The sequence below is a fragment of the Lissotriton helveticus genome, chromosome 6 (assembly GCF_964261635.1).
Source record: "Lissotriton helveticus chromosome 6, aLisHel1.1, whole genome shotgun sequence".
NCBI classification, from domain to species: Eukaryota; Metazoa; Chordata; class Amphibia; order Caudata; family Salamandridae; genus Lissotriton; species Lissotriton helveticus.
In genome coordinates this window covers 1,622,911,591-1,622,935,135 of record NC_136067.1, presented here as the reverse complement: position 1 = coordinate 1,622,935,135, position 23,545 = coordinate 1,622,911,591, and the positions used below count along the sequence as shown (strand labels likewise).

The 23,545-nt window shown below is 41.8% G+C and overlaps 1 protein-coding gene across 4 annotated transcripts in view; it reads right to left on the bottom strand.

Annotated features, from left to right (window-relative positions):
- Positions 1–797: 797 nt before the first annotated feature.
- The window catches only part of PELI1 (pellino E3 ubiquitin protein ligase 1), a 272,271-nt gene continuing 249,523 nt past the window's right edge, over positions 798–23,545 (bottom strand). For all 4 annotated transcript variants that reach the window (XM_078649426.1, XM_078649428.1, XM_078649427.1 and 1 more), the window contains 3 exons: positions 15,380–15,577; positions 15,096–15,284; positions 798–2,877 (listed from right to left, as the gene is read on the bottom strand). In XM_078649426.1, the coding sequence (XP_078505552.1) occupies positions 2,311–2,877; positions 15,096–15,284; positions 15,380–15,577 (954 nt within the window). In that variant the 3' untranslated portion in view covers positions 798–2,310. The remainder of the gene's footprint in view (positions 2,878–15,095; positions 15,285–15,379; positions 15,578–23,545) is intronic.

Here is a 23,545-nt window from a genome sequence, read left to right as displayed (position 1 = left end):
TTAGAATAAAAGCAAACTGCAAAATAACTTTCCATGGCATCGGGTAGTGGTAGTCGATGTTTCCAACATTTCTCAACGTGTAAAACTTCTAATCAAGTCAATGTTACAGCTGGTAGCATGAAACAGCGGTACTGCAATCGAGTAATAAAGAACTAGTTTTGATATGCATATTTTTGCCATGTTTAACCATTGGAAATTCCACAATATTTGTCCACTGTGCAGAACCACACAGTGTGTGTATCTACAGGAAGAGAAAAAGACAAACCAGATAAACAGTTTGCAGTAGTTTCAGTAGGCACATAGAAAAAAGGTTTTGCAACCATTGCATGAGCAATGGCAGGGCACTGCAAACTGAGCGGCTTCAAAAATAATCTGCCTTTTAATAACAGTCTATATATCAATCATGTGACAAACTACTGACCATAGTCTGAAGCACACACAACATGCTGTTCCAGCCAACTGGTGAGCACGATGGAAAAAGCTACAAAGAACAGTGACCGGTTTAAAAAGCACTTTACCCATTGGACATACACAAAAACAATTGCACAACCCGGGAATGCTCAAACTCTCTAAGATATGGCGACAGCCTACCAATGTAACATGTTTAATAGTTTCATCATAACCAGGCACAATGTGGGGTTCCCAGAGATCGTGCTCTTCATTAGTCTGGCAATGCAGACGCTTGGATTCTTGTGCTTCCTCCCAGCAGACAAGAGAAAGTTAGCAACAGCTAATACTACAACTTTTTTTTAGTGCAGACGCCAGTGCACAGTAGGAAAAAACACTCAAGTTTCAGCTTATTTTGCAGTAAATATATTAAAACGGACATGCTTAATAGAATACTATGAAGAATGCTGAAAAAGAATATTCAATAGAATCTTTCAATCCAAAACAAATAGGACAAATGTACAATTTAGTCAATCTCAGCCCACCCACCCCCTTAATGTGCATAAACAAAACTTTTGCGGTAAATCTTTAACCAAATGATGTCTCTGAAAAGGGTTAACTCACATACTTTGAATAAATTATGTTGCAAATAAAAATGGCTATACTGTACAGTCTGAATATAAATGAGTAGAACAAATACGATAGAGGGCCTCTGCTCATTCCACTGCATAATGCACTGACAATTATATAAAAAAAAAATTACAAATCTGTCCGAGTCCTTTAAATTTTAGTAGCCATTCATGTAAGCTTTTCGGTTGCATACATTTCCTGAGTGTACCAAAACGAGAGAGAAAGACAACAATGAAGAACAACAAAGACATTTATGGACAAATTAAATATTCATTTTGGGATGTCTAGCCCGCATACGCCATTTGGACACAAGGAAGGTGCGCAACTGTGCTCTTCGCTGTGGATAACAGCTGAATTATTTTACAGGTTACCGATCTTCAATTTCTAATGTTCAGCGAAGTAAACTGCTTATTAATGCTCACATGTTCTAATGCCTAACTTGTTCTATTTGCGTCTAATATCGAGAATTTCAGCTGAGACAGGTAAACTACGTTTCTGGAGCTTATACAATGTAAGTGAACTTTCTGATGAGGCAAAACTTTGTTCCTGAGAAGGAAGTTGCAGTTGTTCAAAGGATTAAAATATAAACCCATGAAACGTTGTTTAAATTGGAACACTGGAGAACAAAGGGAGAAACGGACACTCGAGGTTAAGTTGCATAATGAATATTAAGGTTCAAATTTACAATAAAAAAAATCTTCCCTAGTGACCAACTTACGTATGAGTTAGCCTCTTTACAAATCACCTACTTTGCTGCTTTATCTACACTAGTTCTAAGCAGTTTGTTTGGTGAAACATACAAATTAGTGCTGATTCAATTGTAGATCAAAAACTATTTCCTTAAACTTGTCTACCTTCAAAAGCAATTCATTCAATGCACTACAGCTTGACAAACTAACCTGCCCAGTGAAACTTGATTTCCAATAAGAAAGATTGCTATAAAAGGTTGCAATTTAGGTTACTATAATTTACAAGGTGTGTCGTCTGAACAGTTAAACTAATGTAGTTTGAATTGACAGTATTTTCTTGAGTTACACAAATAACTGTTCAAATACTGATCTCAAGTCATTCAGAAATATTTTATGAAGGCATACAATGTTATGCTGCATAATCCCCTCAAATCGTTCATTCCCCAAAAACCACCAAGAATTAGTAATTTTTTTCTGCCTTGGTCTACTTTTAACGAGTAACAAAACAGAGAAATGTCTTCATTTTAACGCATACTCTCAGTCGTTTTAATACAAAGAATAAAGGGAAATTGCTCAGCTTGCAGAGTCATTGAGGAACGTTTTGCTAGTCAAGAGGTCCTTGGAAAATAAGTCTGATGTAACCTTGCTCTCCAGCCAATGAATGTGCACAGAAGGGGCAGGCTGCATGGAACGTATGAGTGCCATGTGGAAGCGGGATGTGAGACCAATACGCCGTTGTCTTTTCCGAGCACACATGCCCACATGGACTGAAAGCATGAGTTGGAGGTCCTGCATCAACATAAAATCCAGCTTCACAGCCAAGCCACAGCGGTACGTAGGGCCCAACTGACCTGCACATTGGACATTCCCTATCCTTCCCATCTCTTTGCTCTTTATTGCCCCAGTTATGGTAACCATGAACATGACCACAGGTCAGGTACACCCATGGCTGCTTTTCATCAACAACATCTTTTCTCTTCATACTAGGAAAGGCTAACGTGTTAAATCCAACAGGACACTGGGGTCTGGCTGCATTTATTTCCTGCCTCAGTGCTTCCAAATGCTTCACAGTGGGGGTGCGTGAAAGGCCTTCCGCAGTACGCCACAGCAATGCTGCCCCACAGAGATCTATTAGTGAACCATCTTGAAGTTCGTTTGTTTCGCTGTCAACCTGCAAAAGAAGAAATTGCACGGTTAGATAAGATTCTTGCACTCCAAGACTAACAACTGCATGATACATCTGTTACTACATGGTACGATATCCTATTTCATTAACATTCAACAAGTGGCTGTTTTGCTTTGTAGCTGCTTTGCAGATGTTAGCTATAGGATTATTGCCCATAAAAGTCATAGAAGCCCCGTTCTTACAGGGAGAGTAGGGTCTGGGAGGTATAGGCAAGGGTTCTTTTTGTCGAAGCATAACCGGTCTGTATGCACTTTACAAGCCAGTGTGTCACCCCTGACTCAGAATAAGCATGCCCCTTACGTGGTTTGGAAAAAGATACAAAGAGCCTTAAGCAAAGGCTTTGTTCTGTCAATTTAGTACAATAACACTATTGATATCCAAAGTAGGCAGAGCATGCTCTACTGCTAGAAATCTAAATTTATTGATACAGTGAATGTTCTTTGCCTAAATATTTTTTTCACAATGAAGGGTGGAAATGTTCTTGTGAATGATGTTTGGAATGCAGGATGAGTAGTATGTTCACCAACCTTAATTTTTATGAACGACTACAGTTCTGGGATCATTTGCCTTGTCTAAATATTCAGGTTGTGGAAAGCTATAGGTTAACAATTGTGTTTTAACAATGACACCAGAAAAATGTTCAGATTCCTTTGAAGATGTGGCGCACTTGTTCAATGATGTGTCTAAGACTATTATTGTGCCTTTTTAAAGGCTTTATCAAGCAGCATAATCAAGGTGCAATTCTGTAAGACCAAGCGGTAGGCAGATAACATTTGAAAATGTGTAAATTCCTATTTAGATTCCTGGTGTGCATCTTCCACAAAGTTGTCACCAGGTCAGTGGACAGATTAATCTTCTTTAAAGTCAGAGCTGTTTACTTAGACTGCGACCTGGTTTCACGTTTATGAACCTTTGCATAATACACAGTGTAAGAAATAAACCAACATTGTTGATAACTGTCTTCATGAATTCGCAGACGACTTATTTAGGAAACATGAGGCTAATACTTCAAGACTCGTGCTGTCAAATTACCATAGGTGAAATACTGCTGCATAGATTTGTTTTAATGGATGTGGAAAGAACACTGGTAGTTCTATTGTTTGATTGAGAGGAAAACTAGAAACCACTTTGGGTAGGAATCTGGGGTCAATCCTTAGGACTACAGTATCATGATGTATCTGGAAGAAAGGTTCTTCCAGGGTAAGAGCATGCAGTTCACTGAAACGCCGGATGGATGTGATGGCCACAAAGAAAGCCACATTCTAGGAGGGGAACGGAAAGGGACAAAAGTGAAGTGGTTCAAAAGGAGGGCCCATTAGTCAACTATGTTGAGGTTCCACACAGAAGCAGGCCATCTGTGGTGGTGTAGCCCTGCCATGAAAGCTTTGATAACAGGAAATTTGAGAAGCAAAGTATGTTCGCTATTTTGTTGGTAAGCAGCCACAGCAGCTAAATGAAGTCTGATAGCGGTATAGGCAAGACCCGATTTCTGCAGGTGAAGAATTTAACAAATAGTGTCCTGCACTGAGGCTGGGAGAGAGTCAATATGTTTAGGAAGTCAGTGGTGTATGAACCGTTTACACCTGTCCGCATAGCAGGCTCTAATCGTAGGCCTTCATGTTTCCTTCAGAATGGTCATGCATTCTGCGGGGAGATTGAGGTAGCCAAATTCTACAAAGACCTCAGGAGCCACATCACATGATCAAGCTGTCAGGTCAGGGGTTGGGTTGCCTGAGTGTGCCTTGATTTTGGGAGACAAGATCCGGTCGGTTGGGAAGCTTCTTATGAGGCACTAGAGCGAGATAGACAAAGATAATGAACCAGGGCTGGCGTGCCCACTAGAATGAGCGTGAGGGATGTTTATCTGAGTTTCTGAACCATGGATGGAAGAAGTGGGTGAGGCTAAAACCATGAGCAGATATCCATGACCAATTCATCCATTGTGCATTGCCCAGGAACTGTGGATGAGGAAGACTGAAGGAAAAGCTTGGGAATTTGAGTTTTCAGAAGCGTCAAACAAGTCTATCTGTGGGTACTCCCAATGGTGGAGGTACAGTATTAGAACTTGTGGGTGGAGTCCTCATTCATGGACGTCTTGATGCATCCTTCTGAGCAGGTCTGCCAAATTGTTGTCCATCCCGGGAAGGTACTGCATGAGGAGATGGACTCTGATGTATCACCCACCGCCAAATGTTCTAGGCTAAAGCAGACAACTTCAGTGAGTGCGTGCCCCTCTGTTTTGGTAGGTAAAACATGGCAGTTGTGTTGTCCATATGGACAAGGACTTCTTTATGTTGAATGCGAGGTAGGGGAGCCTTGATGGCTAACTGTATAGCTTTCAACTCCAGGTGGTTGATGTGGAGACCCACTGGGCAGATGCACTCCCCAGTCGGTGAGAGAGGCATCCATGGTGATGGTCTCTTGCAGAACAGGGTTGAGAAAGGGCCATCCCTGCAGCAGGTTGTTTGCATTCCACCACTGCAGAGAGGGACTAATACGGCCCCAGATCAACACTGAATCCTACAAATTACCCTCTATGTTTGACCATTATGCAGCTAGGGACTGCTGCAACAGAAGCATGTGTAACCCTGTCTGAGAAACTATGGTGATGCAGGATGCCATCATGTCGAATAAACACATAACCTTTCTGACCGTTACCTAGAGATCTGGCTACAACAGAGGTAATAGTGTTTGTAATGCATGTACCCTTGCTGGGCTGGAGTGAGCTTTCCTTACTCGAGAGTCAAGTATAGCCCTGAGGAAGGGCTGCACATGGAGGGGCTGGAGTTGGGATTTGTTTGCATGGACATTAAAGCCTAGGCTGTGAAGGAGATTTATGGTGGTGTCAGTGTGCGCTGGACATTTCTGTAGCGTGGCTCTCTTGATCAGCCAATTGTTCAGGTATGGGAAGACGAGAACGCAGTTTTTTTTGGAGGTGAGCAGCTACTACTGCAAGACATTTGTAAACATCCTGGGGGCTGTGGTTATACTGAAGGACAGCACTTAGATTTGATAATTCTGTCCACTTACCACAAACTGTAGGAATCTTCAAGGTGCAGTGTGGATGGGTATGTGGAAGTAGGCATCCTTCCGAATGAGGGTGGTCATAAGGTCACCTTGTTGTAGGGAAGGAATGATATCCTGGAGCGTCCCCATGTGTAAGTGCTCTGACAGGCTATTCTTGTTGAGGCGCCCCAAGTCGAGGTCGAAGACGGGCCTCAGGGACCCACCCTTTTGGGGATCAGAAAGTAGTACACCCCATTGCCATGATGTTGTGGCAACACCGGTTCCGTAACCCTTTTCTTAAGTAGTGCATGCATTTTCTCTTGGAGCAGACGCTGATGTTCCAGGGAGTGTGTATTTGCAGGGGGAATATTTAGTGGTGCTTCTGTGAGCTCTAAGGAATACCCCCTCCCTGTACGAGATCTATAACCCACTGGTCAGAGATAATCTCTGCCCAGCAGGGCAGAACCCCTGCAATCGTCCCAGACAAGTGTTATGTGGTAAGGGGGAATGATGAGAGCGTCACTGCTTGGCAGTGTGGAAAATGAAATTTTGCCTGACCAAGATGCCCCCTACGTATACCCTATGTTACATGTCATGTGCATGTCATCCATGCATATTCCCTTGTAGTGGCCTGAATCACTAGGCCTCTACATTCATGTCCTGCATTAGAAATGCCAGTCATCAAAGTCTCCCAAACGTTAAGGTAGCATAAGGCCCATGTATTTGCATTTTGCATTGTGCACTTTTAAATAAATATCGTACTGAACCCTTTTTTGTGGTTGAGCCTGAAACCACTTTCTGAATTAATGTTTTCATGACTCCTGACACACTGAAAGCCGCAAGAAGCCCAGTAAGGCCTGCCAAGACAGTATTATGAATAACAGTTATCTGTTTGCTTTACAGAATCACATTTCAGTCTGGTGAAGAAGGTACACAGAACCCATCTGCATAGATAGGGCCCAGCCATTCTGTCTCTGTTTAAGTGGATTACAGTGCTTGCATCCATAGAAAGCTCATGCAACGAACGAATAAATATGTCCTTTCTGTCATTTAGTGACGAGCAACCTTTGCTTCAGATAATACATCCCCTGACTCAAGATATCAGTTAGTACTAGATGTGCTGGTCGCCCTGACACAAGAGATCTCTCTTCTAGACTGAAAGTCAGCTCTCCTCCCAGTTACATGTCAATTGCACGTCATGCTCATGTTGCACACAAGTAGGACAAAGTTCGAGCTGGTCATGCAAACTCCTCCTCTAAGTACCCACCCACCTATGACACCTACCTATCACCTACCTATGACTCATCGAAGTACACACCCTCATGTACGCCCACATGCTCTTATCTCTTTCTTTCTTGCTCTGCCTGGAGCGCTCCGCCCTATGTACAAGGAGTAAAATGTATATATTCTGTTCATTGTTATTAATTGTTAGAAGACTCTTCCTGAACCTCAGTGGTGATGGAACATATTCTCCCATGACTCGAGTTATTGGAATAAAGCCCATTTTAACTCAGATACCACGGACTCTGCTTCTCACTTGATGCAGATTAGGGGCTGCAACCTTTCCCCTGCCATTGCTTCCCTTGTATCCTTCCCTGCAGTAACCACGCATGGGTGACTGTTGCTGCAGTTGCCTAGGGAAGGATACGAAAGCCTCAGGAATGTTGGTTTTGGATCCACCCCTATACTATGAGTGGCAAAAGGAGCCACGGGCAAATGGGATTTGAAGTGCGCCCATGGCTTTGGTTCATTCGGTGTGCTCCTTAATCTTTCCCAACATCTCGTCTACCTGCATGCCGAAGAGGTGCTTCGCATCAATAGGCATGTCAAGGAGAGGATGTTGTACCTCTTGTTTAAACCTAGGCACTCACAGCCAAGCTGTGTCGGCTGCATCCAAGGCACACCTAATGTTGGTGTTGGAAATGATCTTTCCTTCCATATCCAACAACTGGCCCAGTTTCATATTTTTGTGTGGGAGGTGTAGGATGAGGTCTTCCATCTGATCCCAGTGGGCCCGGTCCTACCTGGAGAGTAGGCCTATAGAATTGGTAATGCTCCAAGTAGGCCCATAGAATTGGTACTGAGCCAATGGGTGTCAGAATGTGCGGCAACATGTTTGCTTCCGGCATTAATATTTTTCATTTCCCAGTCTGGAGGTGGGTCATTTTCTGTGCCCTGGAAGTTAGCACGTTTTCTAGCTGTGTCCAAGACCAAGGAGTTGGGGTTAGCTGGTCCCGGATACAAGTTGGATCAGAGCGAGACGCTCTTTATTTTTTGTCCACACTTGGCAAGACGACTCGCGCCTTCATTGGTTCTTTATAGAGGTCCCTAGTGTGCTTAAGCATGTCTGTCAACATAGACCGGTACTGGAGTGACCTCTGTGTGGATGAGAGGATCTCCATGAGGAAGTCAACCTGGTCAGGCTTAACATAAATTTCCACCTTGTGGCAGGTGGCTGCCTGGTTTAAAATATCATAATATAAAGGTGCCTTCGTCAGGGGGTGAAGGCTTGGTGGGACATAGGGCTGGATCAGTGTCAACTGGGGGGGGGGGGGGGGGTGGTCTGTATCGTAGTAATACAATGGGTCGTCAGGGACATGGTGAACATATAGTGGGTCGTAAGGTTTTTATGACGAAACCAGATTAACCATCCTAGGAAAGGATATGAGGTTAAACTCAAAGTGAACGCTACTTGTGAGTCCAGTAATGTTATATATGCACTCAAATGCCCATGTGGCAAACTGTATGTCGGAAAAACCGAACGTCGTATCAAAATAAGACTTACTGAACACAAATCAAACATCCGTCTTAAAAACATGAAGTCATCATTGGCAACCCACTTTCTTGAAGAAAAACATAAAATTTCCCAAATGAAATTTATCATACTGGAAACCATCCATAAAGCAAAAGGAAGAGACAATATCAAATTTCTGCTGCAAAGAGAAAATGCTTGGATACAAAGACTCTCAACGCACAAGCCTTTTGGTTTAAATGACAGAATTGAACTATCATGTTACCTTTGAACAGGCCCCAAGGTCGACTTTGTAGTCCCTGTGACACTTTACTCTATTTTTTTCTATTTCGTTTGTTCCAAACGTTTATCATCTATGAACTACTGTCAATTGTACTGGGTTAACATACATTTCATTACTAATACCCTCTCCACTAACGTCAATAACCAGCTAGGATATAATAGCATGCCTCACTAAGACACTTGCGAGCCACGCTCATCCTACACGGTTCGATCCCCCAGAGTATGATACATTTATTCCTTTTTTCATTTTTAAATTTCAATTAAATTTTCCTACTTCAACACACACTGAGTAAGATTAGGTCATGAATATTTTAACACGAGGATAAAGTTAATTCATGCCGCATCAGTATGTAGGAATTTTTCTCCAGAATGGGAGCGTTACAGCAAGTCTGTTTTCAGTTATACTTATCACGTGATCGGAACTTTGAATTTGACTAAAACGTGGGCAATGGCGGACACGTCTAAACCAGCGTCCGTGAATGAAGAGCGTTCATGCAGATACCCTGACGAACCATCTAAACCACATCTTAAGGTTAGTCATCATAGTACACTGTTTAGTACTAGTAACTAATCCACCACGGTAGCAATATGGCTTTCAAATCTTACTTATATGGAGGCTGCCGACACATATATTCTCCCTATATTTTTTCCCCCACAGAAATTCCACAGAGCCAGTGACACGTAAGATGGCAGATAACTTTCTTTTAAAATACACGGGTATTTAGGTTTTCTTAAGGTGACACCATAAAATCTCCACTTGTCATCATCAACCCACATTTCTAAGAGCACCACACATGAAACTGTTTTCCTTGTTACATAAGAGATTCACTGACAGCAAGTTTACTTATGTTTTACTTTATAGTGTCTTTTCCCTGATGAAGGGCACAACTAATGGCCCGAAATGCATTGGATCTGTTTAACGGACTTTGTCACATGTTGAAACTTATGAAAGACCATAAAATGTTATATATGGTATACTTTTGAAAATTGATGGAAAAATAAAAAGAACAAATACTGAAACAAAAAAAAAAGCTTATTGGATCCTCTTTCAATAGGAGGAAAGATTGTGTGCACATAAGGATGGTACCAGTGGATCACTGGTTCCACACTTCAGGCCCGCCGAGAATACCACATGACGTCGAACCGGAACTCCCATAGACACGTCTGAACCCGGTAATGGTGAAAAAATAATCTAATAAAGTTGATGCCCATTTGCATTATCAGCAACCAGTGGAGTCACTATACCTTGTGATATGAAAAGACTTCTTAGAAGAAAAACAAGTTGCACATGTCCGAGCCCAACACTAGATGGTAGGAGCATGCACAGCATGAGCATCTACAGCTACAGACACCACAAACCGTTTATTCAGAAAAGATGGAAAAGCAACCCACAGCCCGCACAGTGTACAGGCTACAAAGGTAAATGTGTCATAGAGTCAGTCTAGGAACAACATGATGGAATTAACGTAGTGGGTATCTGGTGTTGCACTATAATAGTTTTGGTAGACTGCATTGCCAAAAAAAGCTATGACATTAAATGAGATGCTGATGATTAAAGGGGCAGCAGATTACTTTAAGATTATCTGTTGGATCGAGGTAATTTATATTCAAAAGGAAAGTGGTTGACAGTGCTACCAGTTTTTAACCTGCAGCAGTCACATTTTAAACAATGCACCCCATAACATAATACATAACCAACTGAGCAATCATAAAGCATTGCTCCACATTAATGTGTTATCACGTTACAGACACATCTTGAAAACATGTTGCAAAATTAAAAATCGAAAGGGCTGAAAAGTAATTAGAAGCACACAAAGTCCATACTTCTAATCACGGCTCAACAGGAAAGGCTTGGGTATGTGTCCACTGGCCTTTATACTTCTGAATACTGCAGAATGTATGGTCTTGACCACCAAGTAGCAGCATCCCCACTTGGTAACGTAAGTAAACCTTTGGACGAGGGGCATTAGAGCTACAGTACCACTAATCAGCAGTTTCAAATTAGCAAATATTGGACAGGGTGTTAACAGATTACCCCGAATGAGGACATATTATGTACTAATCTGTACCTGCTGGTTGGAAATATTATATTATATATATCCATCCACCAAACAAAACTTCCTTTGGAATATGTTCCTTTAACCCGTTCGGTGCTGATGACAGCTCCCGGCCGTCATGAGTTACGGTGGGCGTGTGCGGATGACAGCCGGGAGCCGTCATGACCACGCCCACGATCGCAATGTGCCGCACAGGCGCGGAATTCCGGCCGCAGCCAGGGGGTTAAGGATGGGTCTGTGTATAGAACAACTCCAAGTGACTTCGCACTGGCTGTCAAAGAGGGAACGAGGTGCTGGCTTCAAGATAGACAGGCGACCGGATGAGATTAATATTCAAAGCGTGAGACTGCGATTCATGCATGGTCGTGTGACAGCTGAGGAGTCCGGCCCTATGCACCACAACGGCAAGTTTCTGAGGACGGTCGCCTGAGCCGGACTGCGTCGTCTCGGCTAAAAACATTGTCAGAGGTCCAGTAGCCATTTTCTAATATTGACACTTGTAGTGACTTTGGTAGGTGTGAGAGCACCGAGTGGCACAGCTGGTGCCAGGAAAGATTATAAAAGCTCACTTTCCAGGGCCTGAGGATAACCCTTAAAACACAACAGTGTTTGAAACGCCTTGACCGGTTGCTTTTGTTGAAACCAGTATATTTGATACATTTTTAATATCAGGTCTACAGCATATTATGACAATCAATGAATCTGAGTTTCATATTACCTGAATACATAACGGTTTGGCCAGTCTTTTTCCATGGGTCTGTGTTACATCCTATATTACTATTGTGGTGTACTTTTTAAACTTTTCCCTTGGGTTTCTTTCATTTCTTTTTTTTCCTTTTCTAGTGTTGGATGGAATCGGAGCTTGCTCACATCCAGTAAAAATGCTTTTAACTGTGAAATGTAATGCACGGTTGTATTTGTAAAAATGTGTTATATGGTTACATTGTCCCTTGTGGTTCAAAAAAATGGTTGAAATGTTCATGGAAATAATAACATGAACTGGTTCTCTTTGAAATAATTCATTTAATAAGATTTAAAAAATACAAAGAGAAAAATAAAACACTGATTATTTTTTCCAATCACAATGAGAGTCACGTGTGATTGCTAAAGAGTGAAGTGTTGAATAATCATCAGTATTGGCAGTTGTGTTGTTGTATTGGTGAAAGAGGGAATGAGGCAATGTAGGTTCACAGATGTTAGCCGGATTAGATCAAGCTTTGTCTGGTGCTGCTGAGAGAACAAGGGGAATTAGGTCTTAATCTGTTTGAATTTTAGGTACAGCATCACGCATAGCTCTGAATTCACTTGAGACATGCTGTCAGTTGCTGAGCGCCCTCCAAAGAGGGTGTGAGGTAGTTAGTTGTGTTTCTTTAGGATATTAATTAATCTTGATAGTATGGGGCGTAAATATGGAACCAAGGGGTACCAAGTAGAGTCCTTGTCATGAGCTGGCTACTTTTCAGAGCAAGAGAAGATGACTACTCTAGCTCTTCTCAACAAAAAACACTTCACTTGATAGTATGATGGAAAGGATGTCGAATGAACCTGGATAATGTAAAGATCTGACCAAATCCTTAGTCAAAAATCAGGTGTGAAACCTAACCTGTCCTCTGAGATCCTATTCCCAGGAGCTGAAAAAATGAATTGGCTGTGAGGCAACTGTCAGTACGGAGTATAAAGGGAAGGGAAAGCTTCTGGAACTTTATATGAACAGGACACTTTTCCTAAGCTTTCAATATAAGCTTTCAATATAAGCTTTCAATATAAGCTGATGAGGCAGCATTTTCTCCTTTCCTTTCTATTGTACACTTTCATCCCACGTGCTACAATTCACATTTGAAACTACTCATTTGGTGTCCAATAGTCTGTATCCAGACAAAGAAAAAAAATGCCCAATAGGCTACTAAAGGGTGCTGTTCATCATATGGATACAGGCACCCTGTGTTATATTTCAATTGGCAATACACCTATGAAACGTGCACTGGGGCCCAAGCACGCAGCAGGAAAATATTCAAATGTTTATAGCGATCAATTAAGATCTTACGATTCTGAAGTAATGGCTCGCTACAGCCTTACCGCTGTTCTTTCCTGGTAATGCGGTGTACACAGGTCTCAACAATGCATTCATAAAGCAAGGTGTCTTGTCCAACCATATGACTGTTTGTATAGTGACATACAGTATGCATTTGTGATCTATGCAGGATACAAAATGGTTTACATGGTAGTAAGTTGCAAAGCATTTGGGAATACCACAATGGTAGCTCGGCAGGGTGTGGTGAGAATAGAGAGAAGAAGTGCTGACAGATCAAGTATGAAGTACTGACAGATTAAATTAAAAATTACACCCCGAAACAGAAGGGAGGGCAGTCTTGACCCGGATGCACAGACTGTATGCTATAAAGGTGTGTTCTTCTGCCCATGTAACTAGGGTGGGTTTTTCTGACTGGAACGGGTCGACATAAGGTGCCAGTGGGTAGGACAGCCAATGTTGAATGGGACTATGCCAACTATGCTTTATCTAGGACTGCAATTCCCCTAAAGATGAATAAAAGTGACATATGGTGACATCACACATCACCTTGAGATTAAGTAATTCTGATTCAGTTGTCAAGAGACATCACTGGATATTGATAAAGTATAGAGTGAATTTTAAGACGCCATCTCTAACCTGCAAATATGTTGTTTTTTTAAAGCAATTTTGCATTTCAGTTACAAGATCTGCCCTTATGTACCTGACTAAACCCGGAGTTCAAGTTCACTTGTCATCATTCAAGTTTCATTCAAGTAGAAAGGACAGTGTGCCTTGTGAACAAAGTACCTAGATTCTGAAATGAGCACCCCGAAGGAATATGTTCTGGTAGCACTTAGGTGAAATTTAAGGAAAAAAAAAATTGAGAAATTACTGAAAGCTTTCCACTTTCATCTGAGTTTTGCTGTTCCTTCACTGCAATGCTCCATTTCTTGTATGGAGAGTGTATTTAGACAGCACAGGATAGGACTAAAATAGACTTGGTGCCTAGTTGCATAATAAAATAAAAAGTCACCACTGCCCCAAGATTGTGGTGGTCAAGACTGAGTCTCTGAATAATCAAGGGAGAAGACTGGCCTAGGGATACTAGACTCTGGCTGGCACAGGCAGCAGATGTTGCGAAACGGAACATCGCCAGGCACTGGGGTGCACCCCTTCCCCGTCAGTGACAGAATGGGAGAACGATTTAGACTGGTGACAGCGAGCGGAAGAAGTAGTATCCAAAAACAGGGTGTGTGTGTGAAGAAATGATAATAAATATGGTCTCCATGGCGCGGATACAGAGGTACATAGGCCTGAAGCCCGCGATATTGTTCTACTTACTTTGCAATGTATGATAATGTATATGCTGTAACTTATCTCCTGGTCTTAGAAAGAACCTTAATATTAGGTTTATTCCTACGACGATTGTGTTTGTCCAATCCCCCCTACGTTATACTTTCATAATCAACCAACCGAGTGATGTACAATGCATATATGTTTCATAATGTACTGTCTTATGAGCTTGTCCAATAAAAAGAATTCTAAAAAAAAAAAAAAATACTGAGTCTCTCGAAGTATCCAACACTTTCTAATCAGACATGCAAGGTGCCCCTCTCTCAGTTTCTCGAACTACTGTGTCCCACAAGTACTATGCGCTTTGTCCAAAGTAGACCTGGTGCCATAAAGCAATTTGTGTGGGTGTCTTAATCAGTAAAAGCAATAGGGTGTGGAGGCAAAGGGTAAACCTTAAGAGAACCACATCTAAGGAAAAGGAAGCGGTCAGTGCCAGAAATATATGAAGAGTAACATTTAATCAGACATGGAAGATAAAAGGAAAAAATCTTTTACTTATGGTAACACAATAAATCTGCCCGGGGGAGTCACTAAACATTATGAGAACGACTGAACTATACAGATCTTTTAGAAGACAAGAACGTACAAAAGATATCTTCGGCCCAGATTCAAAGACAACAGCAACCCTTACCCTGCTCATCAGCACATGGAACAGTTTTACTGTAGCCTACATATTATACTCGCAGAATGGGGCCTTAAGTTCTCCTTCAGAACCGTATTGTTTAAAGAGATTATTACTTACCATTTTTCCTCTCTGCTGAGCCGATCTGGTATCTCGCAAGGTGAACACATTCCCACACACTGATATTTCTCTCCATACACCGGGCTTGGAGTCTTCAGTGAATCCATTGCGTGGATGCATAACAAGGACTCCATTTGTAGTTAAACCATCCATCTGTCCATCCGACGTCTTCCACTTGGCAGCCTTTTCCTGCAAGGAAGAACATCAAAGATGATAAAGCTTTCAACCAAAATTGAATCGCGGAGTGGCCTCTTACAACACTAGGCTAAAAACCTAATATTTACCCCAAGAAAGATGTTTTTTGATGAGTCAAAGCCTGCTGCATAGATCCTTGCTGTGAAGGGAGGATTTCGTTCACAAATGATTCTGCACGCAAACCTTGATATAGTACTTTGCACAGACTGCGTATCTGTATTGCTCTGGCTACCAGGGACAGTGTCCGTTACAACAAAGTCAATGGGACTTTCTGTTGACCGGCCAATCTAGAAGGGAAAAGCAAAAATAATTTAACATTCTAGTACATAAAGTCACCTTAAATCACTACAGTCTGAAATACATAAAAATGTTTCATTTTTTGCAAAGGTGCTTCTCATTGTAAATATTTCTATACACCGGTTGTTACTATTTGAATTTTCTTCTCTGAACGAGCGATCTAGAATAGGATAGCCAAAATTATAAATATTTTAAATAGGTATTGTGATTAAATTTTTATTTCAAGTCAATCAGAATGGCAATTTTAATTCCCAAGAAAGGACACAGTGATGTTCTGTGTCACAAATTCACGAATTATGCAACTTTAAAACAAACAATGCACAATCATTCACCAAGATATAGTTTAACATACACTTATAAACTACTCCATGGTTAGTCTTATATTGCTGTAATACACTTGATGGAACGATAGGTGTGAAATACACATTCCCATAATGGTTTCGCTCTCTTGATTTTTACACAGACACAAACTCTTCTACAAAGCTCTTGCTGTCAGATGTGCGTTTTTAATGCTGTAAATAAAAGGTTTCACAGTTACTGGATTCAGTGATCCGTATCGCCGACAGACTGATGAAAGGCTAGTGTGAGCCCTTCATCAGTAACCTGCTGATACGAACATAAGATACCTGTTAAAAAAATGCATTCCCCAAAAAACCTTCAGTTGAAGGGACTTTGTTACAATAAAAAAAACAAAAAAAACACAAACTCGCTAGTTATGAAAAACTGCACAACCATAATCACCCAAACACACTGCTTGTGACCATACACAAGCATTCACAGGGCTCAAGATCCGTGAATGGGAGAGAAGGGATATGGTTCCATAACGTTCAAATGCCCAAGGTCTAGCACCTTTGATGGGATTCAATTAAATATTTTTGCTTAAACTACTTTGCCTGATATCCAAAGGGTGCTTTCAAATTCATTAACAGTCCTCAATATATACTCATGGAACACAGAATCCTGTTACATGCCATCAGACATTCACAAATTTCTACTGAAGGGCGATTATGAAACTCAACTTTTTGGGAACAATGCTCAACTGTCTCTTATCCAACCATAAGAAACCACAAAGAAACAACAAACTCATTCGAGACATTATTGATCAAATGGTTTTCAAACGCAATATTAAAACTTAGGAGTTAAGCTGAAACCCTTCCAAACCTCACATGATCAGATTTTCAAATATTCAATCAAAGCATCTATAGTTTACTTTGGAGTGTGCAGACTACAGTAATCGTAACTAATATTATTGTGTTCTAGTAAACGGTTTCAGACCAAAAGTGATATTTTATCCCCCCCAAAACTCGGAAACACAGCAACCTGTTGTAGGAACAGCCATAGCCAGAAACATACAAGAATCTCTGCCAGTGACCAAGCTAGCTTGACCTCTGAAAGAAACAGGATAGCCACGGCTCGTCGCTTGAATAGATGCTACATGACGCATACTCTACTCTTTCTCACATACCTTTAACAAGCATTTGCAATGCAATCGGTCTCGCATTTGCGAGAGTTTATGCTATTGGCATTGTAAATGACAATGCCTTTGTCTGTTTTGATAATTACTACATAAATAAAAGGCATTGTCATTTACAATACCAAAATCTCAAACTTGTGTCAATGCGAGACCTCGACTGCCACGGACGGGCTGCTTGGAAAGTGAAAACGAGCTTGGCACGATGAACGTTGCAGGAAAGTATGTCATGCCTGCAGTAGGAGAAAGGCATTAAAGAAAATAGTGCTTACAGACTGTTGGAACTGGCCCTTCTTGCAGGGTCATCCTCAAACTTTTTGCTTCTTCCTCCCTTATTTTTCCTGACCCGTGGCTGTTGGCAATAGGACTCTGCGCACTTTACCACTGCTGATCAGTGCTAAAGTGCATATGCTCTCTATGTAAATTGTTATTCTGATTGGATATACATGTTTGGCATATTTGTATCACCATGAAGTCCCTAGTAAAGTGCACTGGGTGTGCCAGGGCTGGTGATGACAAATGCTACTAGTGGGCCTGCAGCACTGATTGTGCCACCCACAGGAGTAGCCCTAAAATGATGTCTCAGGCCTGCCACTGCAGTGCCTATGGGCAGTTTAGAACTGCCATGTCCTCCTGGTCAGTGTCCCCACTGACCAGGCCTAACCCTTCCCTTTTTGTGCACATCAGTCACCCCTATGGAAGGCCCAAGGTACCCCCCCCTGGGCAGGGTGCAGTGTATGTAAAAGGTAGAGCATGTACTAGTGCAGGTGACATGCTCTGGTAGTGAATGGCAGCCATTTTCGTTTTTCACTACTGTAAGGCTATCTTGCTCCATAGGTTAACATGGGGGATGCTGGCTACAGTGGTTAACAGCATTTCTTTCCATAGGAACAAGATAGGACGAAGTATCTAGTATCCCTGAACTCAGAATTTAATAACACATCTTTTAGGAAAGGTTGTTTTTAAATCCTGTGTTTGAGAACAGCACTTTTAGAAAGTTGCTGTTCTCATGTCTGACCCTTCTGTGTGCCTGGGCCTGTTTGTGTATTGATTGTCTGGTTCGAGAGTGACAGGGGCTGGGGAATTCCCCAGGAGGCTGGATGAGTCAGCACTATGCTGAATGACTGCATTTGCAACTGGAGTGGTGGGAGGAGTTAGCACCTGGGCTGAATAGGGCTGTGCCTGCCTTCCACAATGCTGGCTCCACCCCCCTGCTGGGCGGCTGAGGACCCTGCCCCTCACTCTGAAATGAAAGAAGCAGCCAGCAAAACAAAGTATTCAGGAAACCCCATAACTGGTTCAGACCGGGCTCAGGGCCCACATGCACAGAGAGAACAAAGACTTTAGGGGTATAAGTACAGGACCCCTGACAACAGAAAATTAGATCATCCTGGAAATCAAGAAGGAACCTCTGCCAAGGAGAAAGCTGAAACTGAAGAAGGAAGATTGTCCTGCTGTTGCTCTGCTGGACTGACCTGATGCTTTGCTGCCAAGGAGAGGGGAAGGACTTTGCTGCTGAGCTGTGTCCCCTGTCTTGAAGGAATCTCCAAGGGCCTGAGTAGAGCTGGCTCCCTGTTTTGAAGTCCCAGGAACAAAAGGACTTCACCCCCAGCTTCCCTGAACTCTGCTGAGAGAGTTCTGTCCTTCCTAGAGTGCTTGATCCAGTTGTGGGGCCTCTGGAAGTTGTACCTGAGCTGGGAAGCTTGAAACTAAGCTTGAGTGACTTTTGAACTTGAAAAGTGTCGCATCGCTCGCTTGCGGAGCGCATCCCTGACAGTGCAAGAAGTTTCCCGCCGCTACGGAGATCGAGATCGTCGCAGCGCCTGACGCCGCTGCCAGAGACGTCGCATCCTTCGTTTGCGGGACGCACCAGACCGGTGCGAGAGAATCGACCATCGCTGCGAGTATCGTCGCAGAGCCTGTCGTCGCTGGGTGAGATCGCCGCACCGCTTGCTTGCGGACCGCATCACGTCGCTGCGAGCATCGTCGCAGAATCAATGCATCGAGGAGCTGCGAGAGAGAGGATCCCCGCTGGACCGCGCATCGTCGCCCCGGAGATCGTCGCAGCCCCTACGAGATCGTCGCATCGTGCCTTTGCGAGAACAGACTTCCTACGGAACCTACGCACCGGAATCCATACAAGTGGCCTTCCTCCCCATACAGACCGGATTCGTCGCAACACGCCCGCTGCTGCAGCGGGGCTGTCGCATCGCCTCCCCAGGGTCTCAGGAGCAACGCATCGCTTGTTTTCCACCGCACCAGCTTCTGCTTTTGGAACTTTGTTGCAACTAAAAGGTACTGTGAGTAAACGTGACGCAACTGTGAACTTTTCACGCATCAGTAGAGAATTCTATCGCAACGTAGAGAATTCTATCGCAACCTAAGAATTTTAACGCAACCGTAAGAACTCCTTTTGAAACCATACTCTTGAACTGTGTATGTTGGATTTTTGTCGTTTTGGTCTTGTGTAGTTTAGATTAAAATACCTTTGTTTTTCTAAACTGTTGTGGAGTCAGTTTGTGGTGTTTTCACTGTGTTACTGTGAGTGTTGGTACAAATACTTTACGCACTGCCTCTGGTTAGCCTAGACTGCTCGTGCCAAGCTACCTAGAGGGTGAGCAGGGGTTATCTCAGAGGGTTATCTCCTTGCCCTGACTAGAAGCAAGGGTCCCTATTTGGACAGTGGTACCTACCTCTGCCAACTAGAGACCCCCAGATCTAACACAGACTAAATAAGACATACTGTGTAACAGATGTAAAAGGGCGAGTCCTCGTGAGAGGTTACAAACTAAGACAAGGCGGCATTAAGGAGGGACTAACAAGCCTATTAAGGAATCAGAAGTCAGCATTTACGAAGGACAATGACACAAGCCAATGACAAATATGGGTGGAGAGTGGGCGGGGCTTCAAGGCCATACTCTAATACAGCCTCACAGAGCAGCCATGCGCTGCCCAAGCTCGACCTAAAAATGAGCATGCTAACAGCAGCGACAAGTTCCAACCATACACAAAGTTTTGCCTGTAAACACTGTGGAGAGTCTGACGTACTATATGAATGCTACATAACATAACATCCACTGCTTTAAATTAGAACACCAAGGTCACATCTAACCAGGCAGAAAGGTAAAAGCTCAGGCACTAACAGAGAACAAAGAGTTTCTGCCACGTTACGTTCTTTAACATTACCTACCCGACTGCTAAGAAAGACAAGGGTTTGTCCAAATGTCCATATTAAACTAGATTGCAAAGCTCCATGAGGGGCGCATGTCGGCAAGACTGCTCCACAGATCTAATAACCAAGCCTTACACTGTAAGATAACCCAACATCTAAAATCTAAATTATTCATGATGCAGGAGCTGGTAAAGCAAAATGAGTGTCCACTGTGTGGTCCCTTTGGGATTAAGCAACACAGAATGCAGGTCATGCGCTTCTGCTCTAAACGCTACTCGTCTCTAAACACCATCCAATAAATGACATTCACAATATCACGTTTCCAATCTACGGGGTCCTAAAGGCATAAAAGACAATTTACATAGGATCTGAAAGCAAATGCAGTGCTTTGATGCACTGTTTTGACAGCAAACCTCTGGACACTTTTTGCCACAAATATATTACACACAAATGAGGCAGCAAGAGGAATTGCTTAAAGGCTGCAAAGAATTAATCCAAAGTTTCACTGATAAGAACGGCTTTGCATTGTTTTCCAGCTGGCACCAGGACTGAAGTAGGTCTGGGCTAGAAAGGGCAGCATTTCACAGCAGAAGACTGGGATTTTATTGAAGGATGTCGACCATGTACCTTTTGAAGGTTAAGCTTAGACAATCCAGGTTCTCACATTGATGTACTCCGGGTATCGTTCACTTTGGTATATTTGGGTTAGGGTTGAAACAGACTAAAAGACCTCTCCAATTTGAATAAAAACAGTTTTAGATACGAATGAGGAATCAGTGGCCTTTTCGGGACAGACTTTCAGATCCCATTAAAACGTAAATGATTGTCACAACTGCCATGGGCAGGTCTCTTTTAGATGCAAAGAATCAAGTAACCAACAATTTTCTTTTATCCTTGTGGTCTGAAAGAACAAAATCATTAATGGCAATTAGAGATTTGACCTGCCACCACATGGCAAACCTCTAGATTTATGAAAATGACCCAGCTATCAGACTAATGTTCACTTTAAGTGTAATCTGACTGCTTCGTCGCTATTCAACATCAACACATACAAAAATAAACCTTACAATCATTTTTGGGAGATTTTGTCACACTAAATACAAATCTATATTAGTAATTAAGTAAATCACTACCTTAACTTGAAAAACATAGCCCATCTTCGTACATTGCTGAAAATTTCTGCTACGGGCGTTAGTTCTTTTAGGTCATATAATAATGTCTAGAATCTAAAATTGCATTTTTCAATATGTAGGAATAAGCTAAAGAAAGATAAAATATAGATGAAGCCACATTCAAAAATACCCCAAAACTCGCAAACCACCGATGAATGCTACTACTATTTACCCAAAGTTGTCTTGTAATAGTTACCCATTGACCATCTAAACCAAATAGAGAGGGAGAGGGAGTGAGAAAGAGAGACCTCCCGCAATGCTGTGTTTAACTTTATTTTTTCAGTGAAGCTAAATAAACTATCAATAAAAGTGCTGTGAACAATAATTCACAGGTTTTTTTTGTCGAACTTTGAGACCACTGTCAAACATTCACCAAGAGGGCTTAACCATGCTATATTTTATAATATATAGTTATCTATCTATGAAATTGTGCTTGTGTGTATTGGGAGGGACTTTGCATACATAATACACAGTCACAAACAAACCTCATGAAACTTAACCCTAGTCCATAAATGTGTACTTTATGAAACCATGAATATGAAGGTTATTGTTCAAATAAGGCAGGACTAGCTAAAGATGAAAGGTATGGACTAAAGTTTATTACTATTTAACAGATTCTCTGGAGTGGCAGGAGAAGTTATGATTGGCATCACTGTATGTTTAGTGACCGCTTACTCATTCCAGGGGATCGACGATTATACAGGTAGCAGTCAAATACAGAAAATTAATTTTCAGTTTGAAAACAATGCATGCATCAGATGTTTGTTTAGCAACCTAATACACAATACTCTAGAAATAAACATCTTAGCAGGTAATTTTTCATTTTCAATACTAAATTCAGATGTGTGACAAACTCATTTGTCATGGTGACAAGATAATAAGACAAAAAATGCTTCAATACAAGAAGCAAAATTGCTGCCTCATTCCAAAAAGTAGGCTTAAAGTGCGTCCTTGTTAATGCAATTGACAAAGACACAATGCACATTTAAGCTCTGCAAATCGTTGGTAACAGAAAATAGCATTAATTTGTTAGGATGAAGTGATTTTTTTACTTGGGATGCAAGAATGACATACCTAGAGTTTGATTTCCCCACTGGAATACACAGCATGCATGAGTACCTAACAAGCAGCATCGTTTAGATATTAAATGGGGCAGCCAACACAAATGTGAAGGTGGGATTAGCAGGCCTGCCGCAAACAGGCAGGAAGGGCCAGTGTCACCTATGCTTATTACAAAAAAAAAAAAAAGTAATGAAATAAAGTACATTTTTCAAAATGTACTTCGTACTGCGAGTATGAGCACTGATGCTCAATTGTACAGACATGCAGGCGTTATTGACTATCGATGATCTGACATATATTTATGTATAGAGCCATGCAAAGCTTTTCTGAAAATCACAGCTAAGGGAGCCAATTTATATGTATAAGAGCTCCTGCGCCTCTCAGAGTGCAGCTGACAACAATGTTGCGACACCCATTGGTCGCAGCCTGTTTTTAGGCATTAATATAAATGTCCATCATAACTTTTTGGAACACTGCAGGATAAAAAATATATACAAATAAAGGACTTTCATTTAAACTATGATAGGTATTAAAATAAACTCTCTTGGAAAGCTGACAAATCTGAATAATGATTCCATTTATTTCTAAAAATTAGGCAAACACAACTGTAAAATATCAGTTTATAACGAACTACTGCTCAGTTCAGAGTGTCGCACAAAGCTTAGTTGGGAGACATTGTCTTAGGAAGTCATGAGACTCCTCTATAACGGCATACAAATAGACAACTGTATATGGTTACAGCAGGCATAAGTCAAACATTACTGCTGGCCAGCCAACTGGAAAACATCGTCCCCTAGAATAGAGCTGTACAACTCGAAAATGTAATTAGCAGAAACGAATTACAAACCGAATACCGATTACTAATATGTCTTAAAAATACTATTTAAAACTCTAGTCCATTTATCATATGTTAAAGTAAGAAAAACTGAATATAATTCCGGACATGCAAAAACCAAACCTACGATGTTGGTGATAACTTCCAAACATAATCCTTTAACTGCTTCAATCACACTGCTCTTCTACACAAACAATCGATAACAGCCAACTAACATTAGTCACATTATTACGCACCACCAACTTT